This window comes from Aquarana catesbeiana, linkage group LG05, assembly GCF_042186555.1.
Source record: "Aquarana catesbeiana isolate 2022-GZ linkage group LG05, ASM4218655v1, whole genome shotgun sequence".
NCBI classification, from domain to species: domain Eukaryota; kingdom Metazoa; phylum Chordata; class Amphibia; order Anura; family Ranidae; genus Aquarana; species Aquarana catesbeiana.
Genome location: NC_133328.1, coordinates 118,326,137 through 118,346,711, shown reverse-complemented (window position 1 = coordinate 118,346,711; position 20,575 = coordinate 118,326,137). Strand labels below are relative to the sequence as shown.

Here is a 20,575-nt window from a genome sequence, read left to right as displayed (position 1 = left end):
AATATTACTAAACATATATACCAAAAAAATTTGAATTTTTTTAGTCTATGTTAGATACTCACTTTGACTTTTCTATGGTATTGCCGACAGTTAGCTGTGTAGATTGCATTCATCTAGACCCTATTTAAAAAGGAAAAACTGTACTGGGAACTATATGGATAAAGTTATAGGATCATTATATCAGCCAGGCAACTAGCATTTTCAGAAGAACAGTCAAGACAGCCTAGATATTTCTCTCTGTATGTGTCCTTTAAATGTAAATATATATATATATATATATATATATATATATATATATATATATATATATATATATATATATATATATAAAATCTCCTGAAATTATTTCAAATTTGCTTCTGAATGTCCTAAAACCTCTTTTTCATATGTAAATTTATGAGAATCATGTTCCTCCAATTATTCTTTTATGGTCCAAGTGGAGCACATTTTATGGGCTATAGACCATTATAGAGGCTGAATGCTGCAGCAGGTAGATAGATGGCAATTTTGCAAATGTCCAGATACAGATGTCATCTGTTTAACACTAGTAGTAAAATGCATTTTGATGGTGTGCCAACACATTTTTATTTCACTGGTAATGATTGTACAGGAATAACTTCTGTGGTTGGTAGGTTTCAGGATTCCATGAAATCTATGGAAAAATTGTAATGTCTTAAAAAAAATATTGATTTTTCCTGCATTTGAAAACAACTCCAGGCTTGCCAATTTTAACAAACAAAGGACAGTTCTTACAATCTTGGGCATCACTCTGATATTTGATACTTGCCTCCTTAAACATTGTTTCTACCACATATTAGGGCTTACTATCATTTTGAGCAGTCTGATAATGTTACGTGTTACATGTATTTTAGCCATCTTTAAAAAAAATATTTTTTTACTGGCAACTATTGAGTGCTGCGTAGGCCTTTGTTCATTTGTATAACATCTATGGACCCCTTTGATGAAACTAGGTATAGTGTTAAAATAAGAGTATTTACATTCAACAAATACAAAAAAGAAGATGTATACTTATTTGCCAAGTATACTATCCTTCCACAAAAACAGAAAAATATGAATAACATAGACAAAACAATAAAATCAACTACATCCAAATGCTTATTTTTATTTAGATTTATTACACTTGATGTTTTCAAAAGTTACCAGTTAAATGTTGTATTTTCATCAGCTGCTAGAAACTAAGGACAAAGTAATATAAAATCATAATAACATAATTTGGCAATATATATGACATGTGACTGAATTATGGAATATGTATTACCCACTACAAACTCTACTAATAAATATGGTGATTTGACCTTAGTAATAACAAATAACCATAGACAGATGCTTTTGCCATCTCATTAAACTTGAGAATCTTAGGTAATCTGTCTTTTCACTTTAAAAACAGCGCAAGATAGTAGTGGTGACTGCAATTTAAAAGCATGACCCAGTTTATTGTTAATTCTTCTTAAATGGTTAAAACAAAACAAATATATATATATATATATATATATATATATATATATATATATATATATATATAGCAAATCCTGATTTTATAAATCAATTATATAAGGGCCTTTCCTATGCAGTGGCAAATTGTAGTTGCTTATATGTGAATTGTGTCTTGAAACAGGTTCAGCCTGCTCCTTAATATAACTCTCATTAGTGCAGTTTACCAAACCCTTCTCCTTTTGTTTTGTTATTGTGTTTTCCAGCTCATAGCAAAACTAAAACAAGATAGCTGAAATAGTCAATTTCAAAACAGGAAATGGATATCAGTCAGCAGCTTGCACCTTTTCCAAGAGATAGTCGGTTTCGGGAGGAAAAAAATAATTGCAGCTTGGCTGAAAAAACTTTCAGATTTTAAATTTCACAAATTTTACATGAAGTTTTTCTAAAACCGATATGATGGTATAAGGGAAAAAAGCGTGATATATATTTTTTTTTACTTGAATGATGTTGAAGTCAACATCCAGAAATGTTTTAATTTTAGTGTCAACACCAAGGATTATACCTGTAATAAACAATACATCAATTTAAAATCAGATTTTTTTTTCTTTTGCTAAATTGGATTGGTTTATATAATTACATCATACAGCATTTTACTTTTCTCCACAAGAAAGATACAGGATGTAAGAGCTCCAGTCATTGACATAACATAAGTGGAATGAAATTAGTGAGGTCTCTTAATTGTTTCGCTGCCAGAAGTGTTACAACATACTGACCTGCCCTGACAGGTATATTTTCGGCTCCGGAAACACCTGCTACGTATTTTTCATTTCTTCATTGCACTTTCAAAGCACAAAGTATTTATTTTAACAACAGATGTCTTTATACAAATGTGGTGGAAGAATAAAATAATTCTACAGAATTCAGCAAATGTCTGCATGCATTGGTCTTGTTTTCGGAGGGTTTTCAAAAGTCTGATTTGTCAGAGAGCAATGAAATATGGATCAAAAACTTTGAAAAAGACTGAAGATGGAATTTCATTGTCATCACCACATTGGAGGGTCTTCATATCTGCAAAGACAAAATCACAGCACATTAAGAAGGTTGTTGTTGCAGGCAGATTGAAAATAAACTGTATTAGTATTTTATGCTTTATAATATAGAGAGTCAGATTTCTAGCTCAGGAGTATGCAGAAACAGGTCATCTGGAGCCCTAAAGGGGAAGTCCACCCTAACACTAAAATCTCCACATCTACAGGTTTCCACAATCTAAGACTAACCTATCTAGCCCTGTAAAGAAGAAATCACTATACATATCTTTTCTGAAACCGCTCCAGTCCAGTTGCAGAAGCTCTGCAGAGGAGACAGCCGACAATGGCTGGGAAATGAATGGGAAGTGACATCACCCATTGACTTACTATGGGGCTTCCGTTGTCGCTGCCTCCTCTGCACCTGCCTCCACAGCAAAGCTGTCAGTGTGGGACCAGACCAGATCGGCTTCAGAAAAGGTATATATTTTTTTTTTTTTAACAGTTACGTTTTTATTCATCTCCAAAGGAGAAATGTTTCAGTACAAAGATAAAAAAGACGTACATTCACAAATATATATATAAATATACATATACCTATACATAGAAATATAAAAGGGGCACAATAAGAGAGGATTACATAAAAGAGGCAAAGAAGAACCATTTCCAGAAGGAAAGTGACAATCTAAGTTAAATAGTCTCAAGTATTACATCAAAAAGCAAGCAAGATCAGTTCAGATCTTAGTTGCATGTATTCATATCACTACAAAGTTGTATTTTAGGAGCAATACCTCCTCCTCAAAGCAAAAAAAAAAAAAAAGGGGGGGGGGGGAGGTATATTTTAGTGGTAATTTAAAGTGTATTCTAAATATTTCTTAATCGATCTAGTGGTGTATAAGTTCAGCGATTTCTCCTGGGCTGATCCGCATCAGAGGCCATCACCTAGACACCCATGGACCCCAAATTTTTTCAAACTTTTTGGGACACTTCCGGCTCATAAATGTGAGCTTATATAGAGGGAGGGTCTTATCAATGAGTGTTTTCCATTGTCCCACTGTTGGGGGGTCTGTCTGTTTCCATTTAAATAAGATGGTTTTCCTTGCATAGAATAGAGCATAGAAAACGAATAGCCTCTTATGGGTGTTCGCGATGAGGGTATCACAGATCCCCAGGAGAAGGACCCGGGGATCCAGTGTAAGTGTCAGGTTCCCAATTAAGTTGATGTATTGCACCACCTCCCTCCAGAACTGTTGAAGAAGGGGGCACGACCACACCACATGTAAGAAAGTACCTATATCCGTATTGCATTTTGGGCACCTATCAGAGTGAGAGGGATATATTTTAGCAAGCCGTTGGGGTGTGTAGTATGCCTGGTGAAGGAATTTTAACTGGATGTACCTGTCCCTGGCGGATATCATCAAAGGAATATATTGTTGGACTCCCTCTTCCCAATCGTCATCCGTCAGGGAGGGCACAGCCAGCTTCCATTTGTTAAATAGCCTAGTCCCCTGGTTATCAGTTCCCAGGGTCACCCGGAGATACAAAGAGGAAAGGACACGGTCCACATGCTTGGAAATAAGGAAGCGCTCCACCATATGTGATTGTAGTTGAATTTCTGAAGGGAATTGAGCCTGAGTTGCGTGTAGAAAAGGTATATTTAGCGATTTTTTTTTTTACAGGGCAAGATAGGTTAGTCTTAGATCGTGGATGTCTGTAGATGTAGAGATTTTAGTGTTAGGGTGGACTTCCCCTTTAAAGTGAACCTGTACTATGCCTCTGAAAATTTAAGGATATAGCTGTTGTTTGTATTCGGGTAGAGGGGGCTTCATTGCACTCTTCAAAAGTTATTTAAAGAGACATCATGATAAGGTCCCAGAAATGACTTACAGCAATAGCCACATATTTAATATGCTAAATTGGAAATCGAGCCCTATTATACAAGTGCATTGCACATGAATGGTTACAAATGTAGGATCCTCAAAATGAAGCTATTCCATGTTATATTTTCCCCCTGAATTATACAACTGCAACCAGTGACACAACTTTGCACTTTTGCTTACCCACTGCTGCTACTGGCTCCCTATTGGCCACTAGATGTAATAGGTGGCCTCAGTGAGCAGTTACAAGGCAAGAGAGTAAGAGGGGTTAGATTTTTATGCAACTTAGCTGGCAGCACTGGTCTGTGCATACTGACAGAAGTCTCCTTGCTGTCAGAATACAATAGCTCAGTGGGGAGGATTCCCCCATCCACATTGAGTGTGTGGATGGGGGAATCAAGTAATTTTTTTCATTCAATCCACTGCTGACTCATCTAGGGACTGCTTTAGTTTAAAACCCTCCTTTTATGTGACTGTCTAAAAATAGTTTAGGTGCCTGTGTCAATGAGCTTTGGGCTTGTGCCAATGGGTACATGCAGTATAGACGTATTTAATTTCTAGCAGCGCACTTTTTTTGAGGATTTGCTAGGTTACTAGGTAGTTACTGTGTATAGTTACGCTTGTGATCCTAAAGCATATATGTTTTTTTTATTACACAACTCAAAAATTAGGCATGCAGTAAATCAAATATGGTTACAAAAGAATTACAGTTCAAGTGAGCAGGTGGGTTCATATGCCCTGCTTTTAATGTTCACTGTGTGCTATACTAGAGTGCAGTCATGTATATGCAGTGGAAAAGTGTACTGAAATCCAATGATGAATGAAAAGGGGTTAGAGGAGTTCAGAGGAAGTCACATGACTGTAAAAAAGTAGTAGGGAACAGATATATATTGCTATAAAGAGATTGACTACAGTTAAGTAGCTGTTGTGGCTTGAACTCCAGCTATGTATGATTTGTATGTATTATTATTTTTTAAGGGATTAGGTTAGATTAGGAATGAAGACAAACTGCCTGGCGACCAAATGGAAATGGCAGGATACAGGAATTCAAGGGACTCATCCTTTCTCTTTTATTTTTCCCATGCATTTAAGAACATTGTTCACTCACTCTAAACAAAATTCAAATTCCCCTAACAAGCTATATCACTAAGTCTTGAAAAGTCCTTAAATCTATATTAGAAGTAATAATAATAATATAAAAGTGCAGTGCAACAAATAAAATCAGCTTAATAAGTGTCCACAAATAGTCCTACAAACACTTAATAAAGACCAATGACGGTATAAAAAACTCCAGATGTCTTGGTACATATAGATAATCCACACCAGATCCTGACTGGTATTATCCTCACAAATGATGGTGAGGAGATGATGTATGAAAAGTATAAAAGAAAGACAAATAGTGCTTTTCTGTATACTAATAATTCAAGATACAATAAAAGATGTCAGACCACTCACATGTACAGTGGATTGACATAAAAAGGTCAAAAGCATAAATGTCCCACTAGTTGTACAGTCTCCAATGCATAGAGAAAGCAAAATGTTGTTCCCCACTCCTAACACAACCGGCCATTACCATGTGTTCAAGATTGGCCACTCACCTTATCCTATACGCCAATATTACCTCAGTCTAGCAGTGAGGTCATGTGAGAAGGTGAGCGGCCATTTTTGAGCACAAGGTGATTGCATGCCATAAGGACATATAATCTTGCTTTCTTTAAACATGGGAGACTGCATGGTTAATAGAGCACTGAAGCTTAAGACTCTTGTGTGCCTTTTCTATCCTATTTTATGGGAGTGGTTTTATTTTACTCTACTTTACTTTTATAAGTATACAGAGATCACTATTTGTCTTCCTTATATTTTGTATAGCATCACCCTGTATGAGGAGAACATCTGGGAAGATCAGATGTTATTCAAGTCCATTTAAAGAGAGGGGGTGTTATCTACTGTACATTATCTTTGTGTGCTAGTGTAGCTTCAATCTAACAGTGAGGCTATAGCATAAGGTGAGTGGCCAACCTTGAACACATGGTAATTGCGTCTCAGGAGTGGGGAACAACATCTTGCTTTCTCTATGCACTGGAGGCTGTATGACAAGTGGAACGTTTATGCTTTTGACCTTTTTATGTCAATCCACTGTGCATGTGAGTGATCTGACATCTTTTATTACAGCTTGAATTATTAGTATACAGAGAGCACTATTTGTCCTTCTTTTATACTTTTCAAACACCACCATAGTCTGTGTGGAGAACACCAGTGAGGATCTGATGTGGATTATCTAATTGTAACAAGACATCTAGAGTTTTCTATATTGTCATGGGTCTTTATTAAATGTGTTTGTACCTCTATCTAACAGAAAGGTCACGCAACGAGGTGAGCAGCGAATTTCTCTATATGTCTGGGTGATTTTGAGGAGGAGGATCCCACCACTGTTGTGCATTGAACACATGAGTTCTGTTGATAAGAAAGGGCTATTTAAGGACACGTATTAAGTTGAATTTATTTGTTGCACTGCACTTTTATATTATGAAGTGATATCACTGTGTGGTGTTATAGCTAGCTATAATGAGATAGATATTCACGTTATTTATTAAAGAGTGACTGCACTAATAATTCACGTTTTATTTTAGTTATATTGGAACTAATGTTTGATTGAGGCTGGGTTCACACTATTGTGAATTGGATGCAGGCTCCCTGCATCCAATTGGCAATAGCTGGAGTATTTGACCGGCTCTCTATGGAGCCAGTTCAAATATCTCCGCTGTGGCTCCGACGCAAATTTGCACAGGAGCCCTGTGCATCTTTTGGTTCATTTCAGGTCTGAATTCAGCCAAAAATTCGGGCTGAAATCGGACCTGAAATGGTGAATGAGGACGCATCGGACCCCTGCTGTAAGCTGCATGCGAAGATAGTGTGAACCCAGCCTAACATGGGGTAGGGAATTAAAACAATGTAAATGCATATAAAAAAATCTCCATGGTAAACTAATTGCTATCTGAACAAATGCTCTGCACAATATTTGTCTTCAATTGTAGAACAGTATCTGAACACTTTCAACTGATTTGGGTTCCTGGCAGGAGTGCCACTAGGTACACTGATAAGAATAGTGCTCCCACCCTATGTGAGTAAACTCCACCCATCATAACCGTGGCTAGGATTGCTGGTATTGACACCAGTGAAAAAAGTATAGAAATACAGGTTCTAGTTCCTGGTAGTTGTAGATACACATCTGATAATGTTCTACTGTTTGTTATGTGGATGAAGTTACAGTAAAATGCTTTTATTTTTTATGTCACATACAAACTATATGTATGCAAAGCAATAATATTGATAAAATGTTGAGAATTATCAAGAAAAAAATATATGGAACTAAGGTAAAGAACAGTAATAGTAGAGCCAAGGCTGAAATTAATAGTTTATATGGTTCTAATGTCTCTTGGGGACTTTGGTGCTGAGATTTCTGAACCTGATTAAAAGAGAAGTATGGCCAAAGCTTTTTAGGCCATAGTTCTCTTCTGGGTCACAAGAGTACACTTATGTCAGGATCCACCCAGATGCCTGACCGACAGCTGGCTCAGCCTCTCAGTCAATCGCTCCCTCCCCCTCCACAGCCTGGCCCTTCAGTGAGTGCTTGAGGGGCAGAGCAGTAAGCTGGTGACTTGCAGTCACCAACTCTCTGCTCAGTGAAGATCGAGAACTGAGTGGTCAGAGGTCATGTGATCAAACAGTTCTCTGTCCTACAGCCAGTGGGAGACAGCTGCAGCATCTAACCAATGCTGCAGCCACGTAGGTGAGTATCTATGCTTTTTTTTTTTACATCCTACACTTCTCCTTTAAGTCTGCATCACTGCAGCAGAACTTACAATTCATACCTTCCATACTAAATGTTTAATTTGATTGATATTATGGAGCACAGAGCACACAAAAGGAATAGTGGGGGAACCTGGAAAACACCCTTTCTGTAGTAAGAGCAGTAAGACATGGTGGGGGTTGAGAATAAGGTAAAAAAAATATGGTGAAGAGATCTTTCTGTATGAACCCTTAAGAGATATAGAAAACTAGAAGGTGTCCCCACCAGACTGATCTATTAGTGACTGTACTTGGAGCTATATTTAGAAGTCTCGATGCCCCAGGTAAACATTTATGATTACACTCATTGTATAAGCTCTTTTATCACGTGGCAATTCTTGCTGTCTTAGGCACAGTTCTACAAGTGCCTTATGGTAACCACAGCTCAAACCTTACTTTCTGTTCGTACAAAGGCAGATTAGGTCACCCTATGTCCCTTGTGGGCAGCCTGACCTGGAATAGATTTAGTAAGCCTTGGTTTTGGCCAGATCCCAGTAGTAATGGCATTTGAGTAAATTCTAAGAGCCCATTTTATATAGAGGACAATTTCATCACTCACAGAAGAACTACTTACAGAGCATTAAGCAGCGGTTGTATGATCACAGTTTACACAACAGCTATTTAATATTTGACTGGATATTTGTCAGCATCAGCCCACGCCTGATACAAAGATTATCATTTACAGAGATTATAAGGCAACTTTGGCTAATAAATAGCCATTTTACTGTCACCCAAAAATGTACCTGTGCTAAACTTAAAACATACTGACAGTGGGAGAATAGGAGGTTCAGGAGAACGCTCAGAATGGAAGTTTTTTGGCTAGGCTGTGGGGGTGCCGCAAATAGCCTTCAAGTTAGCCAGTAAAGGATATTACTTAAACTCCAAAATTTCTACATTAATCGATGGCTAACACTGTACAATATTCTACTACTGCTATAATCTGAATTAAAAAGAGAGATTGCTGTTACTGTATATAATACAAGATAAAAGGCTACAATTGTGAGTTTAAGGAAGGTCTTATATCAATTAACTTTGTTTACTTTTACTTTTTAAATCTAAATTATGCATATTTAAAATGAGATTATTTTACAAAAATCTGTGACTAATTAGAAAATGGATTTTACTGCACAAATGTCGATTAAACATCTACGTTATAGACACTGTCATGGAATGAAATACCTATTTTTCATAATCACATCATAACAAAGTAATATCTAATGTAACCTTTTCTCTTACAGTATCGACCTTTATTCTGTTTTATTAATTTTTCCTTCTTCCAGGAATAACACTGAGAAATACCATTCCAGAACAAGCAGAATACATTTATTTGCATAGTGTGAAGTAGGTATTCTAAAAGTGGCCTGCTTTCATTAGTAAAATTACATTCCTAGCTGTGATCTGAGATAGAAGATCACATGGGGTCTAGGAGTAATGATATGTGTAGGGTTACCAGAACTCTTTTGTCAACTCAACCCAATCAACTGAAGGATGGAATTTATCTTCATTTCAAAGTGACAGAAATAAATAAAAATAACTATCAAAAGAGGCAGTATAGTAAATGTACTTATACACATACACATTTTGTTCTTGAATGATCTCACAAACATAAATGACCGTTCCTCCAACCTACATCTATTTGCATGTCACACAAACCTCCTATAGGAGGACACATGCAACTTGAGTTTCTACTTGCTTAAGTAATAAAAAACATCCATGAGTGCAACAAAGAAAATCATTTGTAACTTGAAATATATTAAAGCTATGTGGTGGGTTCCTTATGATTTACATCTCAGCCTCAGACATGACATACTCCTTTTAAAAAAGAGTAAAACACATGCAACTATCACAGCCGATTATCCTATTTTAATCTACTGTACTATTAAGTGGCCCAGGTGTGCATGAAATCTATTTTCAGACAATTTTGAAAGCTGATCTCCAGCTTTACTGTCACTTTAAACAGTTTGCTTGGGCCACGCTGACCTAAATTAACTATTTCACACACTAACAAGTGCACCTACTGGGCAAGCTGTATAAACTATATGTAGCCTCAGCAAAATACAGTGTACAGCCCTGTGCTCTGGCTGTAGGATGAGACCTTCTCACCCCACGCCCAGAACCCAAAAATTCTAGTCTTTATACCATCACTGGGATTTTCATACAAAACAATTAATATACACTTATTGGGATTTTGTTACCAAAGACATGTAGCAGAATACATTTTGGACAAAATTCATGAAGAAAATATATATTTTTTGACTGATATGTTTTATAACAGAAAATAGAAAAAATCCAGTTTTTTTAATCTTCTGTCTTTTTTCCATTATATAATAAAATATAAAAAACCCAGTGGCGATCACATACCACCAAAAAAAAAAAAACTCTGTGTGAAAAAAATGATATACATTTTCATGCAGGTACAGCGTTGCAAAATCTTCCAGAGTGGTTAAAGTGACAGTAAGGTCACCTTTTACTGATGAGCCTCATCCTCTAGCTGTACATTTTAGTTGCTCAGACATATGGAACAAGTAAATAGGTTGTGAATTTCACTAGCTGGATCCTAGTCAGTAAATACTTTAAGGGTGTAAATAAGGTTCAAGAGGGCAGTATTTTCTAACATGAAGCTAAGATCTAAAACGCAGTGGCATGACCTCAAAGTAGTAGGAGGAAACAGATTGAAGCAGAGGTAGTGAGTCAGTCAAGTAAGTGAAATTATAAATGCTTCACCTAAACACAGGTCTATATTCAAACAAAAAGGTTAAAAACAAAAAAAATCCCTCCTTGATGAACCATTTGGTCTTTTTCTGCCATTATGCTTCTATGTTTCTATATTTTTTGTTTTTATACATGTATAGGGGGCAGCCATTGAAAATGAGTAACACCCCAAAACATTATATATTTTCTGAAAGCAGAGATCCTGGAAAATATAATGTTGGTAGTTGCAAATGTTCTGTTTCACAATATTAACACAAATATTTATTCCGGACACAGCAGCCGGGGAATGACAGCTCTGAAACTGGAAGTGACAAAATGCCTGTCACTTTCAGCTTTATTAACTGAAAAGGATGATCAGCAAATGGATTTTTACCGATCTCCTTCGGCTCTACCAGTCAATATCTGCCACACCAGGCCCCCAGGAGGGGCAGTGCAGCTTAGAATACAAGGTGCGGAAAATGGTCACGCAGGGAAGGTGGACACATTTCTGGGAAGTGATCACTTCCAGTGGAAACCTGAAAGTTGACTTACAGTAGAACTATAGGCATTTTTTTTTCCATTTTGGATAAAGCAAGGGAGGGTTATAAACCCTATCAGATTTTTTTTCCATCATCTGTTTCCCATTGCAGAGAATTACCTTTACTTATTGTCCCGTAGCCAAACAGGAAGTGAGAGGAAATCCCTGCAAATTAAAGGAATTCCTTGGGTCCCCCCAGGTCACCAAACTAGTGTCCCCACTGGAAGATTTCCCCTCCATTACTTTTCTGGGGACAACCCAAAATTTGGGATTATCTCTTATCTTTCACTTTCAATGATAATGGTAAACAGGACAAATAGAGAGGGTGAAACTCCTAAATGGGGACACAGACAGCAATAAAAACTGACAAGCATTCTTATCTCTCTCCACTTTATCCAAAAGAAAAACAATTGTTGCTTTTAGTTATATCTTAACACGTGTGAACAACACAGCCCTGGCTGCTTTAGCAGCAGCAGAAGTGTTAAAAACCTGTTCTGCTATCACTTTAGTCTTACGTCAGAGAAAGGGTTAAAGATATGTACCATGCCACAATAATTTCCTGTAGTAATATTTCATTTTTGAGTGATCAGTGCAGCCATTTAAGGTCTGATTTAATTTTTGCTGCATTATTAAAGTGAACCTGCGAGCAGGTTATGGACATGCAATTATTTCCACTTCACAGGCAGTAAATAAGCTTTATGACAATCTTGCACAAACTTTTGTATCTGCAGGTAGGCACTATGGAGTATTTTATCTTTAAAGCTTATGTCAATGAAAAAATTTAAAAAAAGAAAAACAAAAAAAATATTCCTTACATCACTGCAATACATGCTATTTTTTCCATGTTTTATTATACACACTGTAAGTACATACGCATTGATGTGCCAGAAATATAGTTCACACCTTTTTTTTTTTTACATGATAACACCGTGTATTTTTGGCTCTGATTTGTGTTGTCAGCCATGCCTACTTTATTTTTGATGCATTCCTAAGAACACAGAACTCCTTCTCCTCATCTCCATGTCCCTTCCTTGTGCACAGGTAGAGAGAAAGTTATTAGCTCACAAGATTTCTGGCAAAACCACCAGATATTTTTTGCACATACAATAAAACATCATCAATGGTATATTTAGCAGACCAGAATGGAGCAAATAAGAGAAGCTCATTGTTAGGGTTAACATACACTTTAAAGTTCACAGCAGAAACATTAGAGCAGAAGCACTGAAGTCATTGTCTAAGCTAACTCATCTCCCTCCTTCCTTCCTCACAGCTTTCTAAGCAGGGGTGCTGTTAGAAACCACAGGACCCCATACAGCCAACCTTGCAGGCCCCCCCAAATAAACACAGTTTACTATGCTTCAGTTATGACTGAACACAGTGAGTGATTGGCACCGATCACTCATTGTATTCATTCCAGGGGCAGATCCAGAGTCCAATCTCAGGAAGGGCACTGCCAAAATTTTTGCAGGCAATTTGTAGGGGAAATGGGAAATGGGAAATTAGCGCTTCAATCATCACGGCACCATGGTTAATATGGTGCCAGAATCATTGAAGCGCATTATTGCTCTTATTACATTGTAATATAAAATAAATTAGTTCAACTCACCATAATGCAGAATGGGAGCCCTGAGTGTGTCACTTGCCACCGTCACCTGCCTTCAGATGGGGCTTGTCACTTTCTACGTCGCCTGTTATCAGATGCAGATTGTCACTGCCAGTGGCCAGTGACAGTGTCCCTGTTGTCCCAGAGTGAGGCCTGCACAGTAATGGCAGTTTTTTAGATGCAGAAATGCGGCGATGCAGGGGGGCGGTGAGAGGACAGTGGTGTCTCCAGCTTTCATATTTAGGGGGGCACATGGGAGGACAGGGGCAAAAGTAGGGGGGCCAACTATAAAATGCAATTATATATACATACACACAAACACATATAAATACACAGCGTCTTGAAAAAATATTGGTGGTTGCAGCCAGGTGGAGGGGAGGACAGAGTGGGAGCAGCCAGGTGGAGGGGAGGACAGGGTGGGAGCAGCCAGGTGGAGGGGAGGACAGGGTGGATGCAGCCAGTTGGAGGGGAGGACAGGGTGGATGCAGTCAGGTGGAGGGGCGGACAGGGTGGATGCAGCCAGGTGGAGGGGAGGACAGGGTGGGAGCAGCCAGGCGGAGGGGAGGACAGGGTGGGAGCAGCCAGGTGGAGGGGAGGAAAGAGTGGATGCAGCCAGGTGGAGGGGAGGACAGGGTGGATGTAGCCAGGTAGAGGGGAGGACAAGGTGGGAGCAGCAAGGTGGAGGGGAGGACAGGGTGGGAGCAGCCAGGTGGAGGGGAGGAAAGGGTAGAGGCAGCCAGGTGGAGCGGAGGACAGGGTGGATGTAGCCAGGTGGAGGGGAGGACAGGGTGGGAGCAGCCAGGTGGAGGGGAGGAAAGGGTAGATGCAGCCAGGTGGAGGGGAGGACAGGGTGGATGTAGCCAGGTGGAGGGGAGGACAGGGTGGGAGCAGCCAGGTGGAGGGGAGGACAGGGTGGGAGCAGCCAGGTGGAGGGGAGGAAAGGGTAGATGTAGCCAGTGATAAGGTCCTGTACCTCTATGGAAGCCTGCATCCCACCCCCCCATCCCCCTCGCTCCCCCACCTGGAGGTAAGTTCTTATCTTGGAGGATAATAATAGAATCACTGGCTCCCTCCACCCGACAGCCTCATGGTCCCTCTTCTCCTCTCTTCCTCTTCCTCCTCCTGCTTGGCATGCTGGGGGCTGCAGTCCTCTCAGGGAATCATCCTGGGGCCTGTTGGTTTCCAGGACTTCATGTCCCATAATTCTCTAGCTGCTAGTTTCCCAGCCATTGGTCCTGAATGTAGCTAATAGGAGGGCATTGCCAGGTGAATGTTCGCCTCAAGGAGGTGAAGGAGGTGTGGAAATCCCCCACAGCTGCGGCTCTGCCTGTGTCACTCCCTTTACAGAGCCTGTCAGTTTCGACGCTGCTGCCCTGTGACAGCAACGGCTGATGGGGGGATCGACATCAACACAGCCTGCTCACTATTTTCTCGGGGGGGGGGGGGAATTGACCCATTGCCCCCCCTGGATCTGCCCCTGGTACATTCAGGAATGGAAGAGGCTGGTAAATATGACATATTTCCTGGGCCCTTCTCCCACTATCCATCCTGAAGGATCCTATTGTGTGCTTCAGCTGCTGGCAGGAAGGTGAGGAGGGAAGCCGGAAACACTGCAGGGGTAGGGGGGAAAAAAGGGGGGCCTGGGCAGCAGGGAGAATCTCATGGTGCAGAGTGAGGGTGATTGGTGCGGAGGGGGAAATTACTGGAACTGATCCCCTGTATGGCTCTCTCTGCAGTAGCGAAAGCCAGCGTGAGGGAGAGGAGAAGCCAATTTTCAGCTGCCAATCATTGTCCTTGCCCAAATATGATTTACCCTGCTGCCTGGGGCCCCCTTGCTGGTCTGGGAACATAACAGGAGGACTGGTGGTAGCCCCTTATCCTTGGCCCTGCTTCTAAGTACAGAGGGAAGAAGGAAGCAAAGTGAGCTGAGCTGCTAAAAGAATGAATTAAATCATTTCAATGTTTCTGCTGTAAACTTAGGAGATTAAACTGTTCCATGGTACCTGCAGCTAAAGAGGTTAATGAAGACTCGATTTAAAACTTATTTACAGCTTGTCAAAAATATCTAAATACTCGAAAGACCACACCCTATACATGGCTGCACCTAAACTGTCTTTTTATCAGTACAGTTTAGATTACAAATATTACATCGAATTCAATTAAATAAAACAGCAGGGTGGTCTTAATATTATTATTGTAATGCAATCCTGTATTAGTGTTCCAAGAGAACAAATTGGTAAATGTGAACACAGGAGCCAAACCGGCATTGCATGCTATTATATATTTATGGAGCTACAGTATATGATAAATGCATTAGTAAATAAAATATTAAAATTAAAATGTGCATGCAGATATAGCAGAGCAATCACATTATAAGGTTGTAACTAATCCGGATTCTTATTAAATATCTGTATCAGTATATTATAGCATAGCCTCATTAACGTTCATTTTATAATTGGAATAACATCATAAATTGGACGTTTCAGTTGATGAGCATGCTGTTCAGACAGCACGAATTACCCACTTGAAAAGTGGTTTTCCGTGTCTGTTATCTATTGATCATTTTGTCAAGTCTAATAAAATGCCTTACCCAGGGGGTAAACAGATCTGTTTTGACATCCAAGAAATTGAAGACACTGGGTGTCACTATAAACGCTAACACATTTCATTCTAGCTGTCTTATTATATTTTGGTGGTTTGCATCAATGTTATTACCATAGAATCTTCACCATTTAGTGGGAATTGCGGCTTTTAATAAATTGGTTTAGGAGTTCTTACCAGCCACTGGATGACTTAGATTAGAAGATTTTGCACAACGTAATCACAGTTTTTATTTGGGCCACACCCCTACTAAGGGCTTAACTCACACTATAACGTATTTTGGCTGGGGGGCACTACAACACGCCATACTCACAAGTGAAGTGCTCAGTAGGTATTGGAATTTGCATCCCAATGTGACTTGATTGGGATTCAGGGATGGCAAGAAATATATATACATTAAAATGTTTTAGTATGTTTTGCAAAAACCCCTTGATTCTGTCCAATGAAGACCTTAACAAACTTGTCTTCATTGCTAGGTAAAAAGCAGGAGAAATATGGGACATCAAAGCTATGTTTGTGCTGAGGTATTACTTTAAGATTCAGTAACTGAATGAACTTCCTTCAATGGCCTGGGCAGCTTAAGTCGGGTGCACATGGACCGAATGTTGGGAGACAACAGCCGGTTAAAAAAACGACATTCAGCCCGTGTGTATGTTGGTCTGTCTGACAGAAGCCGGCCATTTGTCGGACGAGCATCCTGGAAAACCAGCATCTAATGCCAATGCCAATGGCACGGAGCGCTGATTGGAGTGTTCTGGTGGAGGGGCTTCCCCCTGTCAGAACACAACAGCTCAGCGGGGGGAGATCACTGAATTAACTAACATGATTAATACAGTGTCTCCGACCGGAGCTGATATTTTTCTTTCGTTCAACCCGGGGGGGGGGGGGTTGTATATTGGTAGAAAATGGCTAAATTATCATTCTTGTATGGATATTGTTACAATGTCCCTTAAATTATACAAACGTATTAATGCCTGTTTTAGACCAAAGTCAACTAATTTACAAATTGAAAGTAACAAGAACATCAGAAAGAAAACCACACAATGAAAACCATAGTCATTATGCAGCTTAGGACTATAGGAAACAATGGTAGCAGAGGACAAGGGCGAGGTCTTTGGCACCTAAGTAATGTGGTTTCCAATCTTTGAATGGAGTATGGGTGGAGGAACTAAAGGTCCACCTCCTCATTCATAGTTCATGGAAGCTATAGTAGGGGGCAGTAATTGTAGGCATAATCGTCACTCTTGATGAGTCCCTCTGACAGCTCCAGCCAATCATATTAACCATCACAGCATCAGAGGATTGCGGCTGTGGGGGTATGGGGTGAGGGAGCAGAGAACTTTGGATTTAAAAAATGTACCTAAACTTGAGCCTCAAGTAATTGCCCTATATTAAGTATATGTTTAAATCAAATCTTCCACATATAAATCACATAAAAATGTAGAGAATAACTGCTACAATCAGACAATCAAAACAGAGGAAAGGTGAATCCCTAAAATTTTGCTCTGTATTGCAAGTTTTTTATTTATTTTAAATGCTAATACTGTATAATTATATTACCGTATATAATATACAGTATACTATATACAGCTATGCATATATTATAATACAGGATCATTAAAGGTTTGCCTTCAGTCCGAAAAATATTACAGTGGCTCAATTATGATGAAATTAAAGCATTTTTCTTTCAGGATGTTTTTTAAATAAAAAGATCTATTAGCACATTATGGCGTATCATGATAAAATATCAAACATGGTACCAAATGACATTTACTTTAAAGACTAACCAACATGAAACAGATATATTATCAGATGAATAAAATAAAGTATGGCTACAGATGAATTAGCTGGAAGATTATTTGCTGTGTTGGAATTTCATCTTTTTTTATGTTTTTATAATTAAAAAAAATCTTCTTAGCTTGATGTTTAAAAGACTTTCACTCTAAGGATGATAAAATATTTTACCTTTGGGGCCATTTTCCTGCATGGCTTTTTGGTTATCTCTTTTTGCAGCCTGATGAAAATTCATCCGTATGAGAAATAGTAAATAAAGCGCCTGAACATTCCATTAACGCTACAGCATGTCTGTAACCTCTGGCACTCCCCGTCCTAGTGTCATGCAATGTTATCACTATTACAGGCTCTTCTTAAGACTCTAGCTTGGTGCTGACCATGACTAACTATTTTTTACATAGCAGAGTACCAACACAAAAGACCTTCAACAAACCAAAAAGCCACATTGCTGTAGAGGCCAAGCAAGATTTGACAATTTAAACTGGAATTTTGATATACTGAAAAATTTGATATTTGGTTTTCATACAAATAAGATTACTTAAATCTTAAACTTAAAACCATCAGCAAATCAACCCCTATCACAAAAATTAAAGCGTAACTAAACCCTCCTATCTCATGAGAATGGTGCTAGCCTCTATTTAGATCTGCAGGTTCCATAGCACTGTACACATGACCAACTATGGCACCAGCCATTTGAGGGCTTGAAGATCAGTTGAGAGTACACATCAGCACACTATGAACTGTGGCAGTTATCAGAAGTATTCCTTGAATGCGGCATACATTGCACATGTGCTAACAATCAGAATGTGAATAACACTGCAGAAAACAATATTGGTACAGCGATGTGAAAAAGTATTTGCCCCCCCCCCTTCCTGATTTTTTTTGGGGGGATATTTGTCACACTTAATTGATTCAGATTATCAAACAAATTTTAATATTACACAAATATAACCTCAGTAAGTGCAAAATGCAGTTTTTAAATGATGATTTCATTTATTAAGGGGAAAAAAAGCTGTCCAAACCTGCCTGGCCCTCTTGCAGAATTGTTTTAATTAAGCCAGGGTTTTCGAGCATGAAAGGCCTGTTTAAGGTCATGCCACAGCACCTCAATCAGATTTAAGTCTGGACTTTGACTAGGCCACTCCAAAACCTTAATTTTGGCTCTTTTCAGCCATTCAGAGGTGGACTTTGGGTGTGTTTCAGATCATTGTGCTGCTGCATAACCCAAGTGCACTTGAGCTTGAGGTCACAAACTGATGGCCAGACATATTCCTTCAGGATTTTCTGGTAGAGAGAATTTATGGTTTCATCAGTTATGGCATGTCATCCAGGTCCTGAAGCTGCAAAGCAGCCCTAGACCATTACACTACCATGTTTGACTGTTAGTATGATGGTCTTTTTATGAAATGCTGTGTTAGTTTTATGGCAGATGTAATAGGGTGCACACCTTTCAAAAAGTTCAACTTTTGTCCCTTAGTTCAACTTAGGCCACAGAATATTTGCCCAAAAGTCCTAAGGATAATCAAGATTTTTTTTTTGCAAATGTGAGATGAGCCTTTTTGTTCTTTTTGGTCAGCAGTGGCTTTCGCCTTGGAACTCTACCATGGATACCATTTTGTTCAGTCTTTTTTGTATTGTTGAGTCATGAACACTGACCTTAACTGAGGCAGGTGAGACCTGCAGTTCTTTAGATGTTGTTTTTGGTTCTTTTATGATCTCTTAGATGTGTCGTCGTTGTGCTCTTGGAGTCATTTTGGTAGGCTGGCCACTCCTGGGAAAGTTCACCACTGTCCAATTTTTCTTCATTTGTGGATAATGGTTCGCTGGAGTTCCAAAGCCTTAGAAATCACTTTGTAGCCCTTTCCAGACTGATACATATCAATTACTTTTTGTTTCTTATCTGTTCTTGAATTTCTTTAGACTTTGTGACTTCTTGATTCAATAGGTCTGGCAGTATTCAGGCCTGGGTGTGGCAAGTGAAATTTAACTCAGCTTTCCAAAAAATCACAGTTCATTCATGATTTAGCAAGGGGGGGGATTACTTTTTCACACAGAGCCTGGCAAGTTTGGAGAGCTTTTTTCCCTCAATAAATTAAATCATAATTTAAAAACTGCATTTTGTATTTACTCAGGCTAGCTTTGTGTAATATTAAAATTAGTTTGATGATCTGAATGAAGTGTGACAAATATGCAAAAAAATTAAATAAATCAGGAAGGGGGCAAATAATTTTTCACAGCACTAAATGTTTGATTAAGGATTTAATAACATATTGAACATTTGAACATTGCTAACTTAAGCTTTCTTTCAGGAAACAGTTAAATTGGTAAGTTTAGTTCCACGTTAAATTTGTATTATGCCATATGAAAGCTGTTACAGTGGATTGGGAGATCACTGCCTTCTTTTACCTTTTACAGCAGTTTGTCAGATCCCAGTGCAATGGCTATGTGTCTCCTCTCTAGACATGAAAGGGTTGCTTCCACAAGCAGGCACCTCTCTCTTTCAGCTCAATAGACTCAGGTCACACCTGCGCACTACAACTGGAGTGACCAGTTTTAGATTAGCTGTAAAAAATGTGTAGAGCTCATTCCCGAAGGAGCCACTGTTTGTATTGGACCCTCCTGGCCTGTCTAGGGTTAAACAGTTCCATAGTTGCCTCTTAGCACTTACTGACCCACCAGTAGTGAGCAATAGACTGGCTTCCACAACATTGATCTTTTGCTTGCAGAGATGTTATTATGCAACATTTGAGGGAGAGAAGGTTAGGACACAGGACACCCCTGACATCACAGCGGACTCCAGCAACAATATAAAGTGCATACTCTCAGCCTACACAGGAAAATAACCTTTTACCCAACCCATTATCCTGTGAGTTAGTGCTCCTGGCTGTAAGTGAAGTAAGCTCTTGGACAAGGCATTATCTTTGTGGCGAACTCCCAGCTTCTCCCAGCCCAAGTTCCTTGTTCCAACACAGTTCCACTCCCCCTGGGAAGACCACATTCAACAAGGCAGGGGGAACCGAGGCTCTCAACTCTGGCCTTGTCTCCTGAGCACATGTTTGCCCCTTCCTAGGCAGTAGGCCTACAACCTCCCCCAGGCAAGATATGGGGAAGGGGGGCTTCACAAGGTCACACCCAAAGGCAA

The 20,575-nt window shown here is 39.3% G+C and overlaps 1 protein-coding gene across 2 annotated transcripts in view; it reads right to left on the bottom strand.

The window, feature by feature from the left end:
- Nucleotides 1–1,116: 1,116 nt before the first annotated feature.
- Nucleotides 1,117–20,575, bottom strand: part of NPY (neuropeptide Y) — a 44,120-nt gene continuing 24,661 nt past the window's right edge. Inside the window, exons 4-5 of one of the 2 annotated variants that reach the window (XM_073630108.1) lie at nucleotides 13,042–13,191; nucleotides 1,117–2,523 (exon numbers count right to left, since the gene is read on the bottom strand). In XM_073630108.1, the coding sequence (XP_073486209.1) occupies nucleotides 13,071–13,191 (121 nt within the window). In that variant the 3' untranslated portion in view covers nucleotides 1,117–2,523; nucleotides 13,042–13,070. The remainder of the gene's footprint in view (nucleotides 2,524–13,041; nucleotides 13,192–20,575) is intronic. The other variant, XM_073630109.1, reaches the window with a different exon arrangement.